This window comes from Dromiciops gliroides, chromosome 2, assembly GCF_019393635.1.
Source record: "Dromiciops gliroides isolate mDroGli1 chromosome 2, mDroGli1.pri, whole genome shotgun sequence".
NCBI classification, from domain to species: Eukaryota; Metazoa; Chordata; class Mammalia; order Microbiotheria; family Microbiotheriidae; genus Dromiciops; species Dromiciops gliroides.
Window position 1 is genome coordinate 381,203,466 of NC_057862.1, and position 26,878 is coordinate 381,230,343.

Sequence of the window (26,878 nt, forward strand, 5' to 3'; positions counted from 1 at the left end):
TCAGAGTGAGCACTACAAGTACACAAAGAAGTATAACAGGTAAAGCCCAAGGAAGAAAAGAACAGCAATGATTTCTGATATTCAGGAAGGTAGCACAGAGAAGATGGTACCTGATTTACACCTTGAAGCAAGACAAAAATTTTAAAAAGTAGAGATGAGAATGAAATACTATGAAGACATGGGGAATGATTTGTGAGAATAGGCAGGTCTAATAACTCACACATTCTACCAAGAAAAGGTCAAAATGGGTACATGATTTAGACACAAAGGATGATATCAGGCAAATTAGGAGAGCTTGGAAAATTTTACCTGTCAGATGTATGGATAAGGGAAGAATTTATAATGAAACAAGAGATACAGAGCATTATGGGATATAAATTTGTATGATATGAAATTGAAGATTTTGCACAAATGAAACCAATGCAACCAAGATTTGAAGGAAAAGAGGAAACTGGTGGGAAAAAAATTATAGAAGTTCCTTTGATAACGGCCTTATTTCTCAAATAAAAAGAGAATTGATTCAAATGTATAAGCATTTGAGTCATTCCCCAATTGATAAATGGTCAAAGGGTATAAATAGTTTTCAGAAGAAAAAAATCAAAGCTCACATGAAAAAATGCACTAACTCACTACTGATTAGGGGAATGCAAATTAAAACAAGTCTGAGATATCACTTTGCACCTATTAGATTGGCTAATATGACAGAAATGGGAAATGACAAATGTTGGAGAGGATGTGAAAACACTGGAACACTAATGTACTATTGGTGCAGTTGTAAACTGAACTAACCATTCTGTAGATCAATTTGGAACTGTGACCAAAGGGCAATAAAGTTGTGCATACCCTTTGAGCTAGCAATACCACCACTATGTCTGTATCTGAAAGACATCAAAGAAAAGTACATTGAAATCCCCTTCTCTGATTACATCCTCTTGTCTTTTCCTTTTGTCTCACACCTAATATCTTTCGTCCCTTTGGACACATCTAGTCCCTCAACTTCTTCCTATTTTGCTGATCTCTCATGTGGTGGCCTCTCCTCAGTCTAACTTTATAGGTAACTGGTTTAACAATGTATGATCCTCCAATATATTTGTTTGAAACCTCATCTTCCCTTTTCAATTCCCAGATACTGCCTACTTCACCTTCTCACTTAGTAGATAACTTAAAGCAAGACTATTTCATTAGTATTTTTGGTTCGCAGGTTTATAATCTTGGAGTCACCTTTGACTCTGTCCTCTTGCTCAAGCCCCTCTCATATCAGTTGTCAAATCTTCATTTTCCATTTATAGTACCTCCTCGTTCATGCTGACAAAAACCATGCTTAGGCTCTAATCACCTCTCTTTTATATTATTACAATTTCCAGTTGCTCTTTCTTTCATGTATCTCCACACTCCACAATTCATTCTTTACACATAATCTCAAAAAGGGGAGGAAGTATCTAAGGCAAAAAATTATCAGTGGCTCCCTATTGACTTAAGGTCAAATGAAAACTGCTCAGTTCTAGCATTTAAGGCTCTCCATATTCTGGATCTAGCTTACATGTCCAGGTTTAATTCTTATTAACCTCCACTGCATACTCTATACTCCAGGCAAAATGGTCATTACCAGTTATTTACTGAAATTACTCCCTGTCCCTGTAGTTATACAAGCTGTTGCCTCAGTTTAGAAAATACTCTCCTTTTCTTTGTCTTCTCTTTTTTCAGTCTCAGTTCAGGTGGCACTTCCTCCGTAAACCTTCCTTTATCATTCATAGCTAATATTTCCCTCTGCAATGAGACCTAAGTATTTTGATGTAGTCTTTACCCTCTTCACTCTATCCCTTTAATTATAGTTATCTGTGTACTGTCTGCTGTAGAATGTAATCCCCTTGAGGACAGCAATTGTCTTTCTATTGTTGTTGTTTTTTATCTTTTCATACTCAGAGCTATTCACCCTAAAACTCTGATGGCGCTTGAGAAATATTAGTTAAATTTTATTAAGCTAAAATCCCTCCCAGTTCTTACATCCTATATTTTACATCCCAACATTCTATGTTCTAAGGTGATTTCCAGCTGTAACATTTTATGAATCTATAGACCGAAGTATTCTCGAAGGTACTTTTTAGCTCTAACCTATCAATCTATGGATCTGAATATTTGAAGTTGAAGGTCCCTTAAAAGCTTTAAAGAGGTTGTTTCGGGTAAGGAAGCAGTACTTTGCCCTGTACCCAGGAGAGCAAACATTTGCCATTCATTATCCATAGAAGTTGTGCAGGCTGAGAAAATTAATAGGATCAAGATTTTTAGATGAGTTCATCAATATACTTTCAGTGACCATTCAGTGGCTAAAGAGGATTCCTTGAGGCCTGCTGAGCATTTCAGTGAAAAGACTTGGGGTGCCAGTGGATCCTACATGTATGATCCTCTACCTTCTTCATTCAGCATACAGGGGAGATAATAAGGTTCATAGGAATGACAATGTTGACCTTAAGGGGTAACACTATTCTGAGGCTAATGAAATTGTATGCCACTTATGTTTATGGAGTTCAAAATTCCTTTATCTGATCATAATATTTTATCATTCCATCTTTTTCTCTATCTTCTGACCTTTAATCTTATTCTTCACCCAAATACTCCACAATTTAATTCCCTCTCAGGTTGCACCAGCTACACTTCCCTCCCTTCCCTATCTTAACTTTTTGGTGAATCATGTCAACTTTATACTATCATCTGCACTTAAATTCCTTGCACCCTCATCCCCTTGTCCCACATGCTTGCCAAACCCCAGGCTTGGATTCCTTTTGCCATCCATCTCCTTTGCTACTGAACACTGAAGAAAATCACAAGACCACACTAAGTCCACTACAAATTTCTCATCTAACTTTAAGCTCCCTTATCATAGAATTCCATCCCCTCACCCTCTCAGTTAAGCATATCTGAAGAAAAAAAATTGAAGTCACTTGATGAGAGATTCCTTCTCTCCTTGACTCATTTCAACATTACTCAGGCATCCCCACCCCTGCTCCCCACTATCGTCCTGTCTTACATAAAGAGATGATCTTTCTCCTAGCCAAGGCAAACCTCACAATATGCATATTCCCTTCCTGTCTTCTCCAAAAGACTGCCTCATCTATTACTTTCAATCTCTCAATCTCACCCTACATATTGGCCCCTTCCCTGCTGCCTACTAATACTCCTATGTCTCTTCCTATCTTTAAAAAGCAAAACAAAACAAAACCTTGCTTGAGCGGACCATCCTTGTTGGCTCCCATTCCTTTTCAACTAAATTTGAAAAAGCTGTCTATACTAGGTCTCTGCACTTCCTATACCTTCACTTACTTCTAAACTTTCTGTAAAATGGCTTCTGACATCATCTTTCATTTGCTTCTGTCCCTCCAAAGTTGTCAGTGATCTCTCTTTTTTTAATTAAATTTTTGTTTTTTTTAAATCATAAAAGTATTTTTATTATTTTTCATTACATGTAAAGATAGTTTTCAACATTTGTTTTTATAAGATTTTGAATTCCAAATTTTTCTCCCTTCATCCCTTGCCTCTCTCCTTCCCCCTCCCCAATACAGAAAGCAATTCTATATATTTCATATATGTACAATCACAATAAATATATTTCTGAATTAGTCATGTTATGAAAGAATCAGAAAAAAAGGGAAAAACCTCAAAAAAGAAAACAAAAAACAAAGCAGAAACAGTATGCTTCAATGTTCATTTAAATTCCTTTTTTTTTTTTTTGGATGTAGAGAGCATTTTCATCATAAATTCCTTGGAACTGTCTTGCTGAGAAGAGCTAACCCTATCACAGTTGATCATCACACAATGTTGCTGTTACTGTTCTGGTTCTGCTCACTTCACTGAGCAATAGTCCACTTAAGTCTTTCCAAGTTTTTCTGAAATATGCCTGCTTATTATTTCTTATAGCACAATAGCATTCCATTATATTCATATACCACAACTTGTTCAGCCATTCCCCAGTTAATGGGCATTCCCTCATTTCCAATTCTTTATTACCACAAGGAGAGCTTCTATTAATATTTTTGTACATGTGGGTCTTTTCCCCTTTTTTATGATCTCTTTGGAATATAGACCTAGTAGTGGTATTACTGGGTCAAAGGGTATGCACAGCCCCATTGCCCTTTGGGTATAGTTCCAAATTGCTTTCCAGGATGCTTGGATTAGTTCACAACTCCACCAGCAATGCATTAGTGTCCCAATTTTTCCACAGCTTTTCCAACATTTATTATTTTCCTTTTTTTGTCATGTTAGCCAATCTGTGAGGTGGTACCTTAGAGTTGTTTTAATTTGCATTTCTCTAAACAGTAGTGATTTAGAGCATGTTTTCAGATGGCAATAGATAGCTTTGATTTCTTCATCAGAAAACTGCCTGTTCATATTCTTTGACCATTTCTCAATTGGAGAATGATTTGCATCCTTATAAATGTGATTTAGTTCCATATATAGCTTAGAAATAAGGCCTTTATCAGAAACAGCCAGTGATCTCTTACTTGCCAAATCTAATCCTTTACTCAATCATTTTCCTTACTGACTTATCTATATAGCATCTGGCAGGGTCAATCACCTTCCACAGGTATACTCTCTCTTCTCTTGGTTTTTGTGACACTGCTCCCACTTGGTTCTTCTCCCACTTTTCTGACTACTCTTTCTTGTCTTCCTTTTCTGGTCTTCCAGAAGAGATATCCAGGGTACCTCCACTATCTGTAAGTATGCTCCAAAGGTTTGCTCTGTGCTTTCCTCTCTTCTATAGTATCTCTTTTGTTAATCAAATCATCTCCTGTCAATTCAATTGCTATTTTATGCAAATTATTCCCAGATCTAAATATCCAACCCTACCCAGATTAATTTAAATAGTTGCAGAGCTGAGACTAGAATTTTAGTTTCTTCATTAACAGACTGGAGTTTTTGTTGTTGTTGTTTGGTATTTTTTGTTTTGTTTTGTTTTGTTTTTTGCTATAATACTTCATTGTATACTTCCATAACTTTTCACAGAGGGCTGGCTAGGCTTTAGTCTCTGAAAACTGATATACCATTGGAATCTCCTTCCTTCCTTTTACCCACAATAGCACCTAGAACTATCTATGTGTGTCTATGGCACTCATAGTGAGCTTGGTAAAGGAGATAAGGTATCATTTATTCTACTACTTGCATCCGTAATTCATACCCTTTTTGGAAAGGGTGGAGCACCTTTTATTTGTGTGTTTGATTTCAAACTATCCTTCCCTTAATCAAAACTAGCAAGATCTTGGGGGACAGTTAGGTGGCACAGTGGATAAAGCACCGGCCCTGGATTCAGGAGGACCTGAGTTTAAATCCGGCCTCAGACACTTGAAACTTACTAGTTGTGTGATCCTGGGCAAGTCACTTAACCCCCATTGCCCTGCAAAAAACAAAACAAAACAAAAAACCCCCAAACAAACAAACAAACAAACAAAAAACTAGCAAGATCTTGAACTCAAATATTCCTTCTTTGATCCAGATCCTTAGAATCATAGAACACAAAATCTGAAAGGAATCATAAAATAGAGAGTGCTACAGGAAATAATTCAGGAAAGTAGAGATGGAAGGGAACTTGGAGTATGAAATATCAAATCTGGAAGAGACCTTAAAATATAACATTTTAGAAGAATCTAGAACACAGAATGTAATATTCACAGCATGTTAAAATTATTAAGACCGTAGAGATGTTATGTACTGGAAATTTCTTTGGACAGACTTAAATCCTGCTCTGCCACTTACTACCTGCACAACTTTAGCAAGTTATTTGGCCTCATTTTTGTAAATTAAGTATAAAATGAGGATGTTATGAGAGCCAATTTCTCAGCTCTTTTCAGCTTTAAATCTATTATCATTACTGAGGCAGGTAGGTAGCTCAGTGGATGGAATATTAGACTTGGAAATATTTACTAGTTATGTGAAAGCAAGCAAGTCAAATTAAGCTCTCTCAGCCTACATTTCCTTATCTGAAAAGTGGGGCTAATAATAGTACTATCTTTCAGGGATGTTTTGAGGATCAAATGAGATAACAGATGTGGAGTGTTTTATTAACCTAAAGCACTATATGAATGCTAGCTTTTATTATCATCTAATCTAGAGATTCTTAACCTGTGTCCCTTTCATGGCAGAAGAGAAAAGATAAAACTTTATTTTCATTAATCTCTGACTGGAATGTAGCATTTCCTTCTGTGTGTGTATGTGTATGTATATACATATATGTGTATATGTATATGCATGTATATACACACAAATATACCATACACACAAATATACCATACACACAAATATACCATACACACAAAATATACATGTATATACACACATGCATAAACATATATACATACATATATACATGTGTGTATCTATCTATCTATCTATCTATCTATCTATCTATCTATTTTAGAAGAGGTTCATAGGCTTCATCAGACTGTCAAAGGAGTCCCTGAAACAAAAACAGTCTAGTAGACCCCCTAATCTAGGCCAACCCCAACATTTTAGAGATGAATAAGGATTCTGCACATACACAGGGAGCTAAGTTAAGAAGCCAGGTCTGCTGACTTCCAGGTCACTACGATTCCCCATCCACCATGCAACTTATTTTTGTCTAATCAGCTTAAATCTCCCAGTTTCCCCACCTTCCTGGTGCTCTCTCTCTTCCCTATGGGCTAGATGCTTTACAGGGAATACAGGGCTCTTGGCTCATAAAACAAAACCAATATTTGGATGCAGTAGACTGTTTGGAAGTCAGCAATTGCCTTTGTCGTGAAGATGCTGCTTGTATATTGAACAGGCCTCCTAGGCAGAGCCACACGAAGGCAGAAACATGGATTCTTGTCAGTGCCTCCTGCTCCACTGCTAATCAGATGAAGGGAGCCTCCGTCACAATCCATTACCTACAGGCCTGTGACTTTTTCTTAATGAGATTTGGCCAAAAGGCTAGAGAGGAAAGAAGGGATTTGTCAAAATTATTCAGAAAGCCATCTTCCAGATTGAAAAGATAACATAAGGACTATTTGTTAAAGGTCATTTGCTTTATTAAGACAATACTTTTGGGGAGATAATCCTTCCCTTTCCAGGTTCCTTGAATGGAGACCTCCAGCTGCACAATCACATGTGATCTCTTTCTGGGTTCACTATTTTCATTGTAGTGTTATCCTCTTGAATAACCAACTTGATTCAGAGCTTCACATTTTCTTCTAGTTTGACAGTAAGTCAGCCAATAAACATTTATTTGATACCTACTATATGGTAGGAGCAGTGTTAAGTATTGGGTATGAAAAGACAAAAGATGATCCCTGCTCTCAAGGAACTTACAGTCTAATTCAGGAGAAAACATGCAAGCAACTATATAATGAATCAATTGGGGATAATTAACAGAGAGATGGAACGAGCATCAAGGGGGATTGAGAAAGGCTTCTTGTAGAAGGTGGGGTTTTAACTAGGACTTGAAGAGAGCCAAGGAAGTCAGGATGGAGATGAAGAGGAAGATGGAGATGGAGAGAGAGAAAGAGAGAGAGGTTATTTGAGGCACGGGGAAGTCAGAGAAAATGTCCAGTGTCAGGAGATAGATTTCTTGTGAGAAGAATAGCAGGGAGGCCTTAGTCATTAGATAGCAGAGTATACTGTGATAAGTGAAGTGGAAGAAGACTGGAAAGTTGGAGAGGAGTTAACTTTAAATGCCAAATAGAGGAATTCATAGTTGATTGCAGAAGCGATAGGATGCCATTGGACTTGATTAGGTACTGGGGTGATGTGGTCAAATGGAAGATCGCTTTGACAGTTGAATGGAGAATAAACTACAATGAAGAGACACTTCTTATGGCAGGCATATGGTTCTAGGACTCAGAGCCTGGCTAAGCCTCTGCATGACCCCCATGTCTGGAGTGAATTGCCTTTCACTGCCACTTTCAAGAATCCCTAACCTCTTTCAAAGCACAGCTCAGGTGCCACCTTTTATACCAGGCCTTTCCTAATCTTGAAATTATTTTGTAGCACTTTGTGCATCCTCTAGATATACATACCTGTGGACTCCATGCATCTCTCCTGTCCCTCTTTAGACTGAACAGAATTCCTGGGAAGACAGAGACTGTTTCTTTTCTGTCTTTCCATCTCTGCTGCTGAGCACAGTGCCTTGTATAGAGCAAAATTTTAATAAATGTTTGTTCAATGAATTGAATGAATTTTACAGATGAGGAAAACAAGGCCCAGAAAGGTAAAATGATTTACCTTGATGCAATTACACAGCTAGCAAGTAAATGAACCAGGATTTGAACATCATTTCTCTGACAGCAAATCCAGTATTGTTTCCAGGAGACCATGGAGGGGAGAATGAGTTGATTTTTTTCAAACTCCCTTTTATCCCTTCTTTACCTCTGGAGAAGTTCTGGGAGATCAATTCAATTGTGTTTTTAATTAAGCAAGTAGTTTATGTTTAGTGAATTATTACCATGTGTGCAGCACTACATGGGACTGAGGTCAGATAGAAAGATGTGTGAGGCTTGATCTTGGCCTTCCAGAAAACACACATGAAGATAAAGACCTATAATTAGATGGGTGGTACAAACACCAAGAACTAGAGAATATTAGAAGGTAATATCTATGTAGGCAAAGGTACTCAGAGAACACTTCCCAGAGTGAGATTTGAAATGGGACTTGAAGGATGGATTGGATTTTGTGAAGCAGGAATAGTAAGGCGTGCAAGAGTGTGTATGTGAGTGTGTGTGTGTGTGTGTGTGTGTGTAAGGAATAAAGTTTCAAGGGATAAGGAGTAGTTACTAAATAAAACAATTAGGATAAAGGGAATGTTTCTTGTAAGAATTAGAATCAGTTTTAAACCTAGAAGAGACCTTGAGGATCATCAAACCCAACTCCCTCATTTTCACAGATGAATAACCTGAAGCACAGAGGGGGGAAGGAGCTATTTAACCTTCCTGAGTACAGTGATTTTGTGTTGGATGTATATTACCTACATATTATATAAGATAAGAAAGATGGACTAGGTTATATCTAAGGTTCTTTCCAGGTCTTTGCAGTCTATGACTGGCTCAATCAAGGTCAGTAAGAGGTAAAGTCAGGATGAAAAAAACAGGAGCCCTGAATTTCCCCAACACACACAAAGACACTTTGGGCCTTCCCAAGGTCAGAGTTCTTTCTATTAAACCATGACAGAAACCTGCAGAAATGCATTTTGAGTTGAAAAAAATAGAGTCAGACCTAAAGAAGAACTTTGAACTGGAGAAGGTGGTTAAATTCACAGATGAATTATGGAGGGAAGCTGTGAAACGTCTTTCTCTGGAGGTCTCTGAAAACACAATAGATCATCAGATTTTTTGAGTATGGTACTGCCTGGAGGTGGGGATATAGATTTGATGATGTCTCAAGGTCCCTTTCAGTACTACCAATCTATACTTCTACCCTCTTCACTGTTCCTCCCACACCTCTTACAGTTCCCTTCTTTTCAGTTGCATCTTTTGCCCTGATTCTCTTTAGTTCTTGAATCATTAGAATTGAAAGGGACCACAGAACATACAATTTTAAGAGCTAGAATGGATCTTAGAATCTCAAATATCATGCAATGGGAAAGCTTGAAAGAATTCTTCAAATTGCCAGAATGAAACTACTCAGCACACAGTAAAGGAAACTGAAGCAGGAGATATAACTTGCCCAATGCCACAAACTTCATTAGTGGTAAAGCTAAAGAAAGAACCCAGGTTTCCTAACTCCCAGTCCAGATTTTTTTTCTCCTATGTTCCAAATTCCTTTAGTTTCTTCCCTTTCCCATTTTTTTTCTTTCACAGAAATGCGATCTGTGTTACATTCATGTATCTTCCCCACACCCAGGCAAAATCTTCAATCTCACTATGCATCAATTTCCCCAAAAGTAAGATAGGGAAGACAATATCTGCCCTCTGCTTCCCTCCTCAGATGGATACAGGATTCAATTACATAATGCCCACAGAAGAATTATTGGGTTTCTTGGAGGGAAATGTGTAAAAATACAGAATTATCATTGTATGACTCTTGTTATTACTATTGCTGCTGCCACAGCTGCTCCAACTACTAACTTTCCTTTATTGCTTTCATGTTCCATTTTTTCCCCCATCCCCACTGTCACTTTCTTTTCTTCATCTTATTCTCTTTTCCTCTTTATTGCTTCTATTCCTCCCTTGGATTCGATTTTATGGATGATCACAGGGTGAATGTTCGTTAGAGGAACTTTTGTCTATGGCTGCCCATTGTTGTCAACAACAGCAGTCATCATTATCACCAGCAGCGGCATCATCACCATTACCAACAATAGCCATCATAACCACTTTAATTTGGTACTTACAATGTTATAGATATTAGAAAGATGCCATTCAAAAACATTTATGAATAGCTCACAATGTGCATATAATTATTCTTGGTGCTAAAGAAGATACAAAGAAAAGTCAGCTCTTGTCCTCAAGAAGCTTATAATCTAGTAGAAGAGATAAGGAAAGTGCATAGATATAATGTAGCATAGAATACTGTGAGTACAATTTTTAGCAATATAAGTAACAAATTCATAGGAGGGAGAGGTCATCATTGGCTAAAAGAATTGAGGAATGCTTCATAGAGTTGTTATTGTTGTTTTTCCTTCATTCTTGAAGAGGATCATAACATTGGGAAGTGATATCATAACTTTCACTGAATTGAATTTAAGGGAGGAAGGGCTATGCAAAGTCACCAACCTCACTCTCTCCTTTGGAGCCATCTGGGTCCAGTGGTAAGATACACATCAGGATGATTGGAGATGGCCCCAGATGTTTGAGACAATCAGGGTTAAGTGACTTGGCCAGGTTCTCACAGCTAGTAAGTGTCAAGTGTCTGAGCCAAATTTGAATTGAGGTTCTCTTGACTTCAGGGCCAATGCTCTACCATTTGTGCTACCTATCTGCCCCTCATGGAGAGCAAGATCTTCAAGGATATCGAGTATTACTGATATAGTTGAAAATTACAAGAGAGCATGTCAGATTTACCAGTAAATGGTGGCATGAGCAGAATAGAAGGGGTAGGAAGACTTGAGGCATACTTAGATTATGCTACATAAGCCAGTTTGGCAGGGACAATGGAGCATATAAGAGATTATTAGTGTGAGAAAAGAATGGAAAGGTAGGATTGAGCCAGACTTTAGAGAGTGTTATATGCCACGCTAATGCATTAGAAATTTATCTGTTTTACAATATGCAGCAATTGATGGGCCTTGAAGATGAGGGAGATATAATCAGAACTGTGTATCTCCTTAGCAGCCTGTTCAGGACAGATTGGAATGAGGGGGATATTCAAGTCAAGAAGAGTAAACAGAAGCTACAATAATAGTCTAGGGGAGAGACGATATAGACCTGAGCAAGGGTGGTGGCAAATGTAAATAGAAAGGATGGACACGATGAAAAGGATATTTGAGAGAGAGAAAAGGCAGGATAGGGATTCAAAAAGGTATAAGATATAGCCACATCTTGCCTATCTTTCTTCTTATGTATCTTTCCTATTCAATTTCATTTCTCTGAGCTCTACTGAGGGAGTCAAGGCAATGCATGACTTACTAGGCCCCAGTCTCTTTCAGATTTTCATAGATTTTTTCCCCTAAGTCAGTTAACCTCATCCCTTTCTTTCTTCCTGTCCCCATTATTATGAAGTAATGGAACTGGATTGTTCCTTATCCACTATCTTCTCTAGCAGGAATGGGAACATAAAGAGTTACCAAGATATCAGAACATCAAAGTCACATCAATCAATGCTCAGATCTGCTTTGCAAATCTAAGGCCAATTTTCTTCCCACTGACATTCTGAGCCATCCTTATTCTGCACTTTGGGAGAAGGTCATACCTGTCGGTTGCCTAGTCTCGTCAAAGCCCAGATATAATTTGATAGAGAAAATATGCACAGGAATGATTAGCAAATAAAATGAAAGGAAAAAAAAACATAGGGGGAAAAAGCATACAGAACCAAAGTTCTATAAAATACCCTATATTTCTTGGAATTCAAATAACACCTGTCAAAACACATCGAAAATCAAAAACAATAATGGAGAAAAATCCAGACGATATGTTATGAAATTTTAATATATATTAGGTCTGAGGCATCTATAAATAACACCATTTGGACATTTTCATCAAAATAATCAGATAAAGCTCACATTTCCATACTTTCTGTCAGAAAATAATTAATAACCACAAATTTCATGTACTGTATATGTTGAATTTTTAAAAATCACCTTTTCATAACTCTTACTTGATTTCTATGCTCTTAGTTTTCATCTTTCTCTATCTCTCTACTCTCCTTTTATCCCTCCTCTTTTCATCCTGTTTCTAATTCTCTCCCTCTTTCTTCTCTCCCTTTTCTTTCTCTCCACTATTTTTTCTCACTATCCTCTTACCCCTTTCTTTTTTCTCTTTTCTCTTTTTCCTGCCTCTCTATCTTCCCTCTTCTCTGCTACCATCACTCCTTTTCCTAGTCTTTTTTCTCCTTCTATCCTCTCTTTCTTTTCTTTCCTATAGTCCCTCCCTCTCTATCTCAGTTTCTTCATTATTCATTCTACCCCTGGTTCCTCCTTTGTGCCCCAACTCACTCTCTGTTTTCCATATCCCATCTTCTTACCTTGGAGGTGGAGTTTGCTCTCCGTGCTTTGTAGAAGGACAGAACTCACAGAGTCCAGATTGTCATAGCTGTTGCAGCCCAGGGGACCAGTGCGGGTTTCTGTTACCTAATATAGTAACCAAAAACAACATTAACAAGTTGCCTCTCAGGAAGCATACACACAGTCAGCCCTTGGTCATGTGACAGTGTAGAAAGGGCCAGTCTTTGGTGGCTTTTCACTCATTCCCAGAACCCTCCACTCTCTTCTACTTCAAGCCCAGTTCCCATATCAGCTCCCAATCCTGTACTCTTTTCCTTCTGTAAGCTAATCCCCTTCTATCTGCTACTGATAAGAGCTCAAGGTTTTTCTTCTCTTGGAGGTAGTGGCATTCTTGGGGCCGAGGATGTCTATGATAGACTCTCACACTGTCAAGATCCAAGAGAAACTAAGGGTGGAACTTTAGGTCTCATGACATGGGAGGGAAGGCATTTGAGTAGAGATCCCCAAATCATGTCACATGAATAGCTACTCATTCTACCAATTTATAATGTTCACTCTCTCCAGTTACTTCTCCCTTCATTATCAAACACTGCTCAAAAAAAAAAGAACTCCTTAATTTTCTCTCCTAACATCCATCAGTTGAATATAAGCTCCATATGGGAAAAGGGCTATTTTTGTATTAAATCTTGTGCACTAGGGGGCAGCTAGATGGTGCAGTGGATAGAGCACTGGCCCTGGATTCAGGAGTACCTGAGTTCAAATCTGGCCTCAGACACTTAACACTAACTAGCTGTGTGACCCTGGGCAAGTCACTTAACCCCAATTCCCCCCCCCAAAAAAAATCTTGTGCACTTAATAAAACCTTGCAAATAACAAGTGCTTAATAAACATATTATGAATGGTTGGATTTGGTTGGATAGTTATGTGAGGGAACATCAGACTTCTCCCTTCTCAAAACACTATACCCTCATCTGCTTCTTCTTGTTCTCTTTATTGTTTTATAATGGAAAGATTTTTTTTTTATTGGCTATTGGAAGACTGGGAATCAGGATCACTTCCTTTTGATGAGGCCTGAAATTCCATTAAAAGTGCTTTAATCCCATAGGTGTAGAAAACCTTTGGTTGGTTGTCTTTTTTTTTTTTTTTTGGTCTATCATAGACTAAAAGTAGGTTCCAGTGTTATTTCTGTTGCTTCCTCGGTGTATGACACTGGGCAAGTCACTTAGCCTTTTGGATCTTGCTTTCCTTTTCTATAAAATAGGGAGACTGATAAATGCTTTTTTTTGCTTTAAGGGATGATTATAAAGAAGAAAAAAGTAAAAATAACTATATCAATAAATGTGTTATTAAAAGAAAAAAACACCTTATTAACTTCAATGCACAGTCGCACAGAATCTATTTGATTCATATGCTTCTGGCATACCCAGAACTGAACCCAATAAAGCCAATATTTTCTGAAAGGACATCATAGAATCATGGGCCAAGAACTTCAAGGGGCCTTAAATATTATCTTAACCACTCCCCATCCCCATTTTACCCATGAGGAAACAGAGCTAGAGAAGTTGAGATTGCCCAAAATCACACGAGGGAGTAAGTAGCAGAATAAAGATTTCAATCCATGTTCTGAGACTTGAATTCCATATGGCTAAACCATGTTATTTGAAGAGTAAATAGTTATAGGTGGCAGTGCCTTCAAGTGGTGGCCAGAGTCAAGGAAAAAAATACAAATACAAAAACAAAAGCAAAAACAAAGTCTCTGTCCTCCTGGTTTGCAGAGAGAAATGGATTCTCCACTGAGATTTCTTACATGTGATTGCCCAGGAAACCCTGAAAGAAGGAAGGTTTTCCTTCCTAGTTGCACCAGAGAGGGTTTCACTGTCAGAGCTTCAATATCTCAATTCAGTATCCCATAGTGGGGATGTGCAGTGAGGGAAGGAGGGAGAAGAGAAGAGACGTAGTCAGGGAACTGTTTCACAGTCATGAAAAAACAAAACAAAACAGTTCTTTCAGAATTCTCACACAGTGAGAGCTTCATATAGATCTTGCATTTGGTGGTAGTGAATTCCCTAACAACATGAACCCTTCCCTCCCCTGAATTTGGGTTCCTGAGTGTCAGAGAAATTGGTTCATTTTCTGACATGCATGTATATGTATATTTATGCATATACTTACATGTATAAACAAGTATTTGTAAGAATACATTTGCATATATGACAAATGTCATATATTCAAATCGACACTCACAAAGCAGCACATTCTTTTATATGACACAAGAGCACTTTGGTTGACAAAAGTACCAACCACATGGTTCACTTCAAAAATATCCTCCCTTTATTCAGAAATGCATTTTACAACAGAATCATATCTCCTGCTAAGAGCATGACTCTAATGATGGCTATAGGGTTTATAGGTTATGAAAAGTTCTATATTTCAATCTTGACTCTTAACACTTCATAGATCTTTGATTGTAAGAAAGTAATTTCATATCTTTGGGGCTCAGTTGTAAATCACATGTAATACCCCTTGTACCATCTGCACCACAGGAAAATTGGGAGGAAAATGACTTGCTAAATATGGAACATTACAAGTAGTGCCTTTGTGTATCATTACCCATCCCACTATCATAGTAGTCTATTGTACTATTCAGGTCTTGACCAATTGAGTGACTTCCAAGTAGATCCATTTCATCATTATTATTTTCTTTTTTGGCAGGGCAATGAGGGTTAAGTGACTTGCCCAGGGCCATACAGCTAGTAAGTGTCAAGTGTCTGAGGCCAGATTTGAACTCAGGTCCTCCTGAATCCAGAACCAGTGTTTTATCCACTGCATGACCTAGCTGCCCCTGATCCATTTCATTCTTAAAGAGTATTAGAATGTGAATCCAGTGACCTAGATTCAGCTCCTGGCTATCCCGCAAACTTACTATGTGACCTTGAACAAGCTCTCTCTGAGATGCCTATGTTATGGTATTCTATGTTGTAGTGCCTATGTTCTAGCTCTAACATTCCAGGTTTTGTGTTCTAAAATTCTATATTCTATGTTCCCTACTAGCTCTAACATCTTTGTTCTATGTTCCCTTCAAGCTGTAGTATTCTTTGCCCCTTCTAGGTCTAACATTCCATATACTCTCTTGTAATAATCTCCCCTTTCAGTCCTCAAGATCTATGATGCTTTGGAAGATCTGCTCATCCCTGACTTGTATGTCTATCTTATACTCCCTCTCTCTGGGAGATGCCCCAAGACACACCTTGATTGCTCCGGTGGAGATCTGGATCTCATGGAGTCTCCTCATTGTGCCATCACGGTCGACAAAATAAGAGGATGCGAGTTGGTGCAGAGCCTCCACGCTTTGGGTAGCATTCCCTGACTTCCTGTCTAGTCGACTTTTGTCCATGTACATGGTCAAGGCCTCCTCTCCTGTGGGGAGAAAAATCAGAGAAATTACATGATGCAGAAGGCTCCCTAGTATGGAGCTATTTCCAGTTATCTTTACCTCTCCACTTTGTTTCACTTAACAGGTCACTCAGTAACCAGTGACTTTTCTCCAATTTAATCCTGTATTTTTTTTCCTTGAAACTCTAAAGCAGAATTCAACAGCTGTGGGCTGTGGTACTTTTTAAAGGAAACATCAGACCATGGATCACTGAGCAGGTGACTTTGGTATAATATCTTAAGTCCTTTCTAACTACTCAACTCCTTTCTCTGAGTTGTATGGGTCAAGTGAGGATGAGAGAAGTGTAGAAACCACAGGCCCTAGAATAAGGTAAATTGAATCTGAATACCCACCTTGCTACTCACTTTATATGGCCTTAGCTGAGCCACTTATTCTCTTGGGGCCTCAGTTTCTTCTTTTGTTAAATAAGTTATTTGGGATAGATGGACCCTGAGATTCCTTCCTACTCTAGATCTATGAATCTATGATCTAAGATCCCATCCAATTCAACGTTTCTCTAAAGAACTATTTGTAGTCCAGTCCAATGACTTTGCCAATTAAGTCCAAGATTGGGCACATATCTTCTACTGATTCCAACGCTAAACAGAGTGCCTGACCCATAAGAGGTACTTAATAAATGCTACTCAATTGACTGACTAGCTTGAAAGTTTGTTTTGTAGGATATTCCTAACATAACCTTCAATTTGTAAAACTCCTTGCCGAGTCATTTAGGGGTAATTAGCCAGTCCCCAGGGAATATTTTGTAGGTAGGGTTTACCACTGAGAGGGCAATTGGGGAAGTGCAGATTCATTTTTTAAAAGGGAGCACTTTCCTGAGAATAGTTTACAGATTCTATCACACTACCCAGCCTTCTGTTTTAGAAGCATGTTGTTTTTTTTTTAGAATCATGACTAATAAGAAAAGCCTCGTGGAAGTGGCTCCAAATGAGCCAGCATAATGCCCTTCCCCAAGTGGCTTGGTTAGTTTAAACCCATGGGTAGAATCATGCCCACATATTTTGTTCTTCAACTCTCTAAAAAAGGTGGTACAGTTTGATTGACCTGGAAAGGAAGGAATAGGACTTGTTTGATCAATAGAGTATAAAGACCTGGGGTCAAAGGATCATAACTGAATTCCAGATTGGCTGCTGGCTATCTGTGTGACATTGGTCAAGTTATCTATCTTTGTCTCTCTTTCAGGACCTAGTCTAGGGCCATGTACATTGCAAGTACTCTTTAAATGTCCCTTGACATTTTTTAGTTTATTAGTCAATAAGCATTTACTAAGCACCTATTATGTACAAGGGGCTATAATAATGACCAGGGTTTTTAAAAAAGACCAAAAAAAAAAAAAAGCAACAGTTAGGCCCAGTCCTTAAGGAGCTTACAATTTAATCTAGGTGATAATAAGGAAACAAATATCGACAAACAAACTGTATGAAGGATAAATAGGAAATTATTAAGAGAGGGGAAGCAATGCAATTAAGAGAGATTAGAAAAGACCTCCTGTAAAAGATGGGATTTTTAGTTGGGACTTAAAGAAATCAGGGAAACCAGGAGGCAGAAAAAAGGAGGGAGAGGATTCCAGGATTGGAGGACAACCAGAGAACATGAGCTGAGAGGAGTGTCTTTTTTGCAGAACACTAGTATCACTGCTATGAAGAGTACATCATGAGGAGTAAGGTGTAAGAACACTGGAAAGATAGGAGGGAATTAGATTTATGAAGAAATTTGAAAGCCAAATAAAGGATTTTGTACTGATAAGAAGCCACTGGAGTTTATCAAAACAGTTTATTGTTCTACCTGCATTTTATGAAAATCACTTTGGTGGCTAAATGGAGGAAGGATTGGAGTGGGAGAAGACTTGAGGTAGGCAGGTACAATAGCAGGCTATTGCAATAGTCCAAGTGTGATGTGATGAAGACCTGCACCATAATGACTGCAGATCAGAGGAGAGAAGGGCATATTTGAAAGATATCACAAGGGTCAAATCAACAGGTCTTAGAAAAGATTGGATTGGGAAGATGTGTGTGTGTGTGTGTGTGTGTGTGTGTGAAAGATAGTGAAGAGTCGAGGATGACACCTAGTTTGAGTTTGAGGGATCTGGAGGATAGTGTTGTATCCTTTATAGTAATGGGGGAATTAGGGAGGGGGGTAAGGGGAAAATTCAGTTTTGGATATGTTGAGTTTAAAAGATGTCTATGGTGGGGACGGGGGGGAGGTGGTGCAGCTAGGTGGTACAGTGGATAAAGCACTGGCCCTGGATTCAGGAGGACCTGAGTTCAAATCTGGCCTCAGACACTTAACACTTACTAGCTGTGTCACCCTGGACAAGTCACTTAACCCCTATTGCCCCGCCAAAAAACAACAAAACAAACAAAAAAAGATGTCTACTGGACATCCAATATGAGATGTCTACAAGACAGTTAGAGATGTGAGATTAAAAGTTAACAGAGGAATACTATTGTGCTATAAGAAAAAATGAGCAGGAGGATTTCAGAGAGAAACCTGGAAGGACTTACATGAACTGATGCTGAGTGAGAGGAGCAGAACCAGGAGAATATTGTACACAGTATCAGCAACATTGTGTGATGATCATCTGTGATAGACTTGGCTCTTCTCAGCAGTGGAATGATCCAAAACAATTTATTTTTATTTTTATTTTTTTAATCTAAAACAATTTTAAAGAACTTATGATAGAAAATATTCTCCACATACAGAAAAAAGAACTGTGGATTCTGAATGCAGTTTGAACCAGACTGTTTCTACTTTGGGGCTGCTTTTCCCCCTTTTTTGTGCTCTGATTATTCTTTCACAATATGACTAATGCAGAAATATGTTTAGTGTGGTTGTACATATATAACCTATATCAGATTGCTTTCCTTCTTTGGGAGGGGGGAGAGAAGAGAGGGTGGGAGAAAAATTTGGAACTAAAAATCCTATGAAAACAAATGTTGAAAACTATCCTTATGTGTAACTGGAAAATAATAAAAATACTTTTATAAAATAAAAAAAGTTAACAGAGAAGTTGGGACATGATAAGTAGATATGAGTATCATCAGCATAGAGACAACAAATTAAATTGATGGAAGCTGATGATATCATCAAATGAAGTAATCTAGAAGGAAAAGAAAAGATGGCTCAAGACAAAACTACATGAAACACCTATGGTAAGAGGGAGGGATCTGGATAAGAATCCAGTATAGAAGCTTGAGGAGGGATTCAATAGGTAGGAGGAAATCCAGAAGAGAGTATGGTCCTGAAAACCCAGAGAGGAGAGTATCAAGAAGAACAGGGTAATCAAAAGTGTCAAAGGCTACAGAAAGGTTGAGGAGAATGAGAATTGAGAAAAGAACAGTGGATTTGGTGATTAAGAAATCACTGGTAACTGTGTAAAGAGTAGATTTGGTAGGATGATAAGGCTGGATGATGTGCTATGTGGCCCTGAATGAGTCAGTTAATCTAAGCCTCAGTTTCCTCATCTGCAAAATGAGAATACAACTTGTTAGGGCCTACCTCATATGTTTATAGTGAGGGTCAAATGAGACAATGTATAAAGTGCTATGTAAATGTCAGTTTATTATTGTTGTTCTGGAATGTCCTTGCATCAACAGATTTAGAGCTGAAAAGGAACTTAAAAGTCACCTGGCATGACTCCTTATTTTAAAATAGTGGCATCGGGGCAGCTAGATGGCGCAGAGGATAGAGCACCAGCCCTGGAGTCAGGAGGACCTGAGTTCAAATCCGGCCTCAGACACTTAACACTTACTAGCTGTGTGACCCTGGGTAAGTCACTTAACCCCAATTGCCTCACTTAAAAAAAATTAGTGACATCAATCAATCTTTGCACTTCATATATTACAGGATTCTGGTGAGCACTATAGATATTGGAGGTTTAAATATTATAACTAATTACTAGAAAGTCTGGATTAGGGAAAGGGAGTTGTACAGCTGGTGGAGGAAGGTAAGTGAGGAGAAGAAGCTGGCAGGGAACCAGGGTTCCCCCTGGACTGAGATCTGGCAGAAGCTGAGCTTAGATCAGGAGGGGTTAATAGGCTTCTTGCTGCATTATTAAGACTTAATTTCCTGTTTATTAAGATGATGTTCTGTTCAAAGTTGTCTTCCCTTTTGGGTATTCCTACAAATTACCTCTCTGCTTCACAGATTCCCTTCCTGAGCTTCTGTGGCCTCCAAGTGACTTTGTACCAAGCTCTCTTCTCCTCTTCCCTCCCCCTCTCCATTTCCCAACAAGGATGCGACTAACTCTGATGATGGCTGGGGGCAAAAAAGGGGCATTGGCTGGAGGGGAATCTGACTGCTTTATACCCTGATTAACAGTGAGCTATTCATTGCTTACAGATGTGGGTTAGGGATGACCGGTCAGCCTGCATCTCTCTGTCTTTCCCCACACTGGCTTCCTCTTTTTTCCTCAGCCAGGGGAAAATCTAATGGAAATGGAGATGCTAATGAAAGCTCTCCTGAGTTCCTGGGGTGCTCTGCTCTCTAGAGGCAGGGTTTTCAGAGACATTAGGGAAATCACAGCCACTATGAGACAATGAATGTGAAATAGTAGGGAGAAGCGGCAAACTGTGGGAAAGAGAAGGCTACTTGGGCTCTCATTGCAGCTCTACTGCCTTCTTCTGGATGACCTTGAGCATTGCCCTCAAAGGCCTCAACAGTGAAAGTGAGAGAGTTTGCCTAGATGAACTCAATGGTCCTTTTCATCTGTGATAAATGATGTTCTGAAGTTTTACCTCTCGGTGGCCCTATGATTTGCCCTGAGTAAAGAGCTGTGTTCATTTTAAACAATATAGAAATGGAAGATGTTTTTTGTTGTTCAGCCAATGAATCTATCAATAAGCTACTGAGCACCTACTATGTGTCAGGCACAGGGAATCTAAGTACAAAGAACAAAACAATGATTTTTCACAAGGAGTTTACATTTTTATGAGGGAGGAAATATGTATATATAAAATTACATACAAAATACATAATAAAGAGATTTGGGCTATCTTAAAGTCTTAGTGCAGTTTTAAAGTCCAATAATTTCAGAGGCATAAATGCTATATCTTTAAATAAAGAACATTTGAGAGATTACTTATAAAAATTTTTACAAATTGCTTTTTCTTTTTTATAACATTATTTTATCATTTTCCAGGTATATGTAGAGATAGTTTTCAACATTTGTTTTTACAAGATTTCTAGTTTCAAATTTTTCTCCCTCCCTCCCATTCCTCCCCATCCCCAAGAAAGCAAGCAATCTGATATAGTTTATAAATGTACAATTATGTTAAATATATTTCTGAATTAGTCATGCTGGGAAAGAAGAATCAGAGCAAAAAGGAAAAACCTCAAAAAAGAAAAACAACAATAACAAAAAATTAGAAATAGTATGGTTCAATCTGCATCTAGATTCCATAGTTCTTTTTTTTCTGGATTTGGAGAGCATTTTCTTTTTTTTTTTTTTTTGTTTGTTTGTTTTGTGAGGCAATTGGGGTTAAGTGACTTGACCAGGGTCACACAGCTACTAAGTGTCAAGTGTCTGAGGCCGGATTTGAACTCAGGTACTCCTGAATTCAGGGCCGGTGCTCTATCCACTGTGCCACCCAGCTGCCCCTGGAGAGCATTTTCCATCATGAGTCAAGTCTATCACAGTAGCAATGTTCTTGCTACTGTGTGCAATGTTCTCCTGGTTCTTTTCATCTCACTTAGCATCAGTTCATGTAAATCCTTCCAGATTTCTCTGAAATCTGCCTGCTCATCATTTCTTACAGCACAGTAGTATTCCATTACATTCATATACCACAACTTGTTCAGCCATTCCCCAATTAATGGGCATCCCCTCAATTTCTAATTCCTTGCCACCACAAAAAGAGGAGCTATAAATATTTTTGTACATGTGGGTCCTTTTCCCTTTTTTATGATCTCTTTGGGAAAAAGGCCTAATAGTGGTATTGTTAAGTCAAAGGGTATGAGCAACTTTATAGCCCTCTGGGCATAATTCCAAATTGCTCTCCAGAATGGTTGGACCACCAAAAATGCATTAGTGTTCCAATTTTTCCACAACTTCTCCAACATTTATTATTTTCCTCTTTTGTCATATTAGCCAATCTGATAGGTGTCAGGTGGTACCTCAGAGTTGTTTTAATTTGCATTTCTCTAATCAGTAGTGATTTAGAGCATTTTTTTCATAGGACAATGGATAGCTTTGATTTCTTCATTAGAAAACTGCCTGTTCATATCCTTTGATCATTTCTCAATTGGGGAATGAATTGGATTCTTGTAAATTTGATTTAGTTCTCAATATATTTTAGAAATGAAGCCTTTATCAGAAATACTGGCTAAAAAAATTGTTTCACAGCTTTCTGCATCCCTTCTAATTTTGGATGCATTGCTTCTGTTTGTATAAAACCTTTTTAATTTAATGTAATCAAAATCATCTATTTTACAATTGCTCTTTTTCTTGTTAAAATTCAATATGATCAACAGCTCATGCAATCATTCTAGTTGCTTTTCTAACTTTGTAAAAATTTTCATCATCAGCTGTTTCTCAGTAACTGAAAGAACTGTATTTCTATTACTGGCCTTAAGATCATCCAGAGAAGGAGGTTTTGATGACTACATGACAGTTTTGGTAGAACCTCATAAGAAACAGTTCTATTGGAGATCCAGTCTGGAGATTGGATGAGGTATCCAAGCAAGAGGACTTCATCTATCAATCCACTAGTCTGAAAAAAGTCATCTAGAAACTGTTGGATATGCAATGCATAATAACAGGATGCCTCATCTCATTAAAATTAAATTTTAAAAATGTATTATTTAAAACTAAATAAGTAAAAAGAAATTTAAATAATTAAACTTTCAATTTTTTTATACTTTGTAACATCTATACTTCTGAAGATATTAAAGCTTTAAAATGTACTAAGACTGGGGCAGCTAGATGCACAGTGGTTAAAGCACTGGTCCTGGATTCAGAAGGACCTGAGTTCAAATCCGGCCTCAGACACTTGACACTTACTAGCTGTGTGACCCTGGGCAAGTCACTTAATCCCCATTGCCTAAAAAAAAAAATGTACTAAGACTTTGGGGATAACACATGTTTATACATGTATATACACACACAGAATAAATACAAAATAAATATTCTTATTTTATTAATATTAGTTGGGCCATTTTGCAACATAGTCCAAATAGAAATAGCTCTGGGACAAATTGCTACCCTGCTATCGATGATGATTTGGTGGTCATTGTGGTGGTGGTTGTTAGACTGTTGCTGCTGATGTTCATCTCTAACATTTTATTTTTCTCTAATCAATATGGGTGCTTTTTTAGTCCCATCTTTCTCCTATGAGGCTCTACAGGCTTGATACATGAATTACCTAAATCTCAGAACAGTCAAAGTTGCAAATGATCCAAAGAGAAATGTAAATATACTTGGTGACTATATGCCAACTGTGCTATGTTACCAAGAATGTTTTGTACAGAAATGGTGCAGAAGACATCATCAAAGTTATGTATGTTCCACCAAAGAGACAACATAGTCACATTGTGGCAATAAGGGATCACAGATGGACAACCCAAGTGTGGTATGGTTATCCATCAACACTGAAAGAGCCAGAAGGAAGCTCCCAGAATGTTGCCTAGATTTTCTACAAAGAATTGATGAAAGATTTGGAGCTGGAAAAAAATTAGTAGTCATCTAGTCCAACCCCTGCATCTTATAGATAAGGAAACTGAGGCCCACTGAGATAAAGTGACTTCTTCAAGGTTTCATAGATAAAAAAAAAAACAAAAACTAGCTTTCTGTCCACCATACCACACTGCCATTGCTAAGGACAGAGACAAAATTTACACAGAATAAGAATATTTGGATGAGTTTTGATATGTACCCCAGTAGTGGAAAGACACATACTAATAAAAAAGGGAAGGGAATATGTATTTATATAGTACTTACTCGATGACAGGCACTGTGCAAAGTGCTTTTTAATAAATATTATCTCATTTGATCCTCACAATAACTCTGTGAGTTAGGTACTGTTATCCCCATTTTAAGGTTGAGAAAAGTGAGGCAAATAGAGATTAAATGAAACATCCAGTTCACATAGCTAGTAAGTATCTGAGGATGGATTTGAACTCAGTTCTTCCTGACTCTAGGTTTTCCTGACCACTCTATCTCATTATACCATAAGCTGCCTTAATAAGGTCATGTATGCAATGAAAATAAGAATATATTAAATGTCTTCCTTTCTGCCCTCTTCTTTCCTCTTTCCCAATCCTAGCCTCCTTTATTTCCTTCTTCCCTCTTCCCATTTTTCCCTTGGTGTCATCTCATCCAAATGTCAATTTATGGCCTTATGATCCTCCACCCCTCCCCACTGTGGACAGAGTGTGCACTTAAGTCTCATTGTCCGACATTGGCTTTCATCATAAAGCTTTGCATATTTTAAAATGTTGTGCTGTAAGAACAGGAGCAGAGCAAGGCGCTGTGAATAATTCACCACTTTTCCTCACTGAAATTAAAAATATATTTCACTGTAAAAGGTCTTCATTATTTGGAATTTCTAGGGACATGGGAGGAAAACAACTTCCAATGGAAAAATTCAATTTGCCCACTGACATCTTGGGTTTTCAGTGATGAGTTGAGGAAAATCTGAGGTGGGAGGAATACATTATACACAGAGAAATTGTGCCTCCTACATATTTATTTCTGTTCTTGGATGTAATGATAGCTCACATTTCTATATTGCTTTATAATTTTCAAAGAGCTTTCCCTAAAACAGTCCTGTGAAATTTGCTCCATGTATTATCTCCCATTTTAGAGATTAAGAAACTGAGGAAATATGACTTTCACAAGTGGGAAAGCCAAACTTTAAGTAACTTATTCACCACAACAAAACTTTCCATCATGAGCCACAAGATAAAGTATTGGGGCACAGTGTACTAGGAAGAACAATGGACTTGAAGTCAGAAGACTTGAGCTTGAGATCTGGCTCTTCTACTAACTCATTTCATGACCATATACATGTCAATTAACCTCTCTGAACCTAATTTTCCTTATCTCTAAAATGGTCAAATTAATTTCTGCCCTGCATACCTCAACAGATGAAATTCAAGTCTCAATTTCATCACATGGAAAATGAGGAATTTGGACTAGCTGACTCTAAGGACCCTTCTAACTCAAAATCCCTTGATTTTGTAATCATGAAAAGAGTCCTGAATTCGACAAGAAACTTGGGTTTTAATTTTGGTTCTTCTACTAAATCATTGTATGAACATGGATAAGTCATTTTCCCTCTCTATACTTCTGTTTTCTCATGTGTAAAGTGAAGAGATTGGACTGGGTGATTTCCAAGATCCCTTCTAGATCCAAATCCCATAGTCCTATGATCTTATGAGATAATGGATGTAAAAAACATTTTGTAAACCTTAAAGTGCCAGTGAAAGGTGATTCATTAATTTCCAAAGTCTTTATCCTGGCATTAGAGGACCCCCATGATATAGTCTCAACCTACTGCACAAATTTTATCACCCACTAGTCTCCTTTTCTCACACTCTTTTTACTCCTTCCCAAAATACAAAATAGCAAATGGCTGTGAGCCAGAATTGTGAGAAGAGAACAAACATTCTTGTCCCCATCCTCTTCTCCTCACCCCAATTTTAATCCCTTTGCAAAATGAATAGGAGCTGATTTTATAAATGGAACTCCTCAGGTCTAGCACATTATGCCATGACTTTACCATGTGACACGGAATGTTATTTTCATTCTCTGAGCCTCTATTTTCTTATTTATAAAATTTAAAGGTTGAGGTAGATAGTCATTGTTACCTTTCAATTCCAACATTTTAAGACCTATTTTCTAACGTTCTATATTTCTAGGTCTCTTCTAACTCTAATATTCTTTGTTCTTATATTTTGCATTCTAAGTCCTAACAAGTCTATAATTCTAAGGTTTCTTCCCACTTTAACATTCTAGGAGTCTAACTTGTTTTCTCCCAAAGTAGAAGACAAAATATTAAACCCACATAATTCATGGCCTATTAGTCTACATTTTCAGGTTAGGTCATTTAACTACTCATCATTTTGTATTGTTCACCAGGAGGGATGTTATGAACTGTCTTTTCCAAAGAGACCCCAAACTATCCCATCCATCTCCTACTCTCTAGGTTTAGATTAAGGCCAGAACTGAACCCAGTCAACCACCAACCTACCTCCCAAAGTGGCAGAGATGAGGATGTGGGTGCCGTACTTTTTGATGATGGTATCAATGAATTGCTGAGTTGTGGGTCTCCTGCCCAGGAGTCGGATGCTTCTCTGAAACTCAGGCATGAGGGGCACTGGATTACGGAGCAGATCTCGCCGCTCAATGGCTGTATTCCTCACCTTCCAACGGGCAAACTCCCTGTATGTTGGGTAACGAGAACAGATAAATAGCAGCTGGATTATAGAAACAGAATTTAAAGTTGGAAAGGATTTCAGAGGGAATGTAATCCAACTAATAGCTGAAGAAGAATCCCCTCAATAGTACTCCCAGATGTAAACATTAAGACTTTACGAGAAGAGTTCTAGTGAGAGGAATGCTAGCAGCTCTCACATAAATGAATTACACTTTTGGATAGTCCTAAATATTAGGAAGTTGATCATTCCATCAAGAATAAATTTCCTCTCTATATTTTCCTCCTATTGCTCCTTGTCCTGCTCTCTAGGGTCAAACAGAACAAGCCTAATTTCTCTTCAAAAGCTTGAAGATAGCTTTTGTTTCCTTGCTATTATCTTCTCCACTTTAAACATCCCCAGTTATTTCAGCTTAAGTTCTTCATCTGACATTATCTTTGACTGTTCCCTTT

General features: G+C 38.0%; 1 protein-coding gene across 2 annotated transcripts in view; it reads right to left on the reverse strand.

Moving 5' to 3' along the window:
* The window catches only part of BRINP1 (BMP/retinoic acid inducible neural specific 1), a 181,837-nt gene that overhangs the window by 38,845 nt on the left and 116,114 nt on the right, over positions 1-26,878 (reverse strand). For both annotated transcript variants that reach the window (XM_043984251.1, XM_043984250.1), the window contains 3 exons: positions 26,243-26,433; positions 15,849-16,018; positions 12,622-12,727 (listed from right to left, as the gene is read on the reverse strand). In XM_043984251.1, coding sequence (XP_043840186.1) covers positions 12,622-12,727; positions 15,849-16,018; positions 26,243-26,433 — 467 coding nt within the window. The remainder of the gene's footprint in view (positions 1-12,621; positions 12,728-15,848; positions 16,019-26,242; positions 26,434-26,878) is intronic.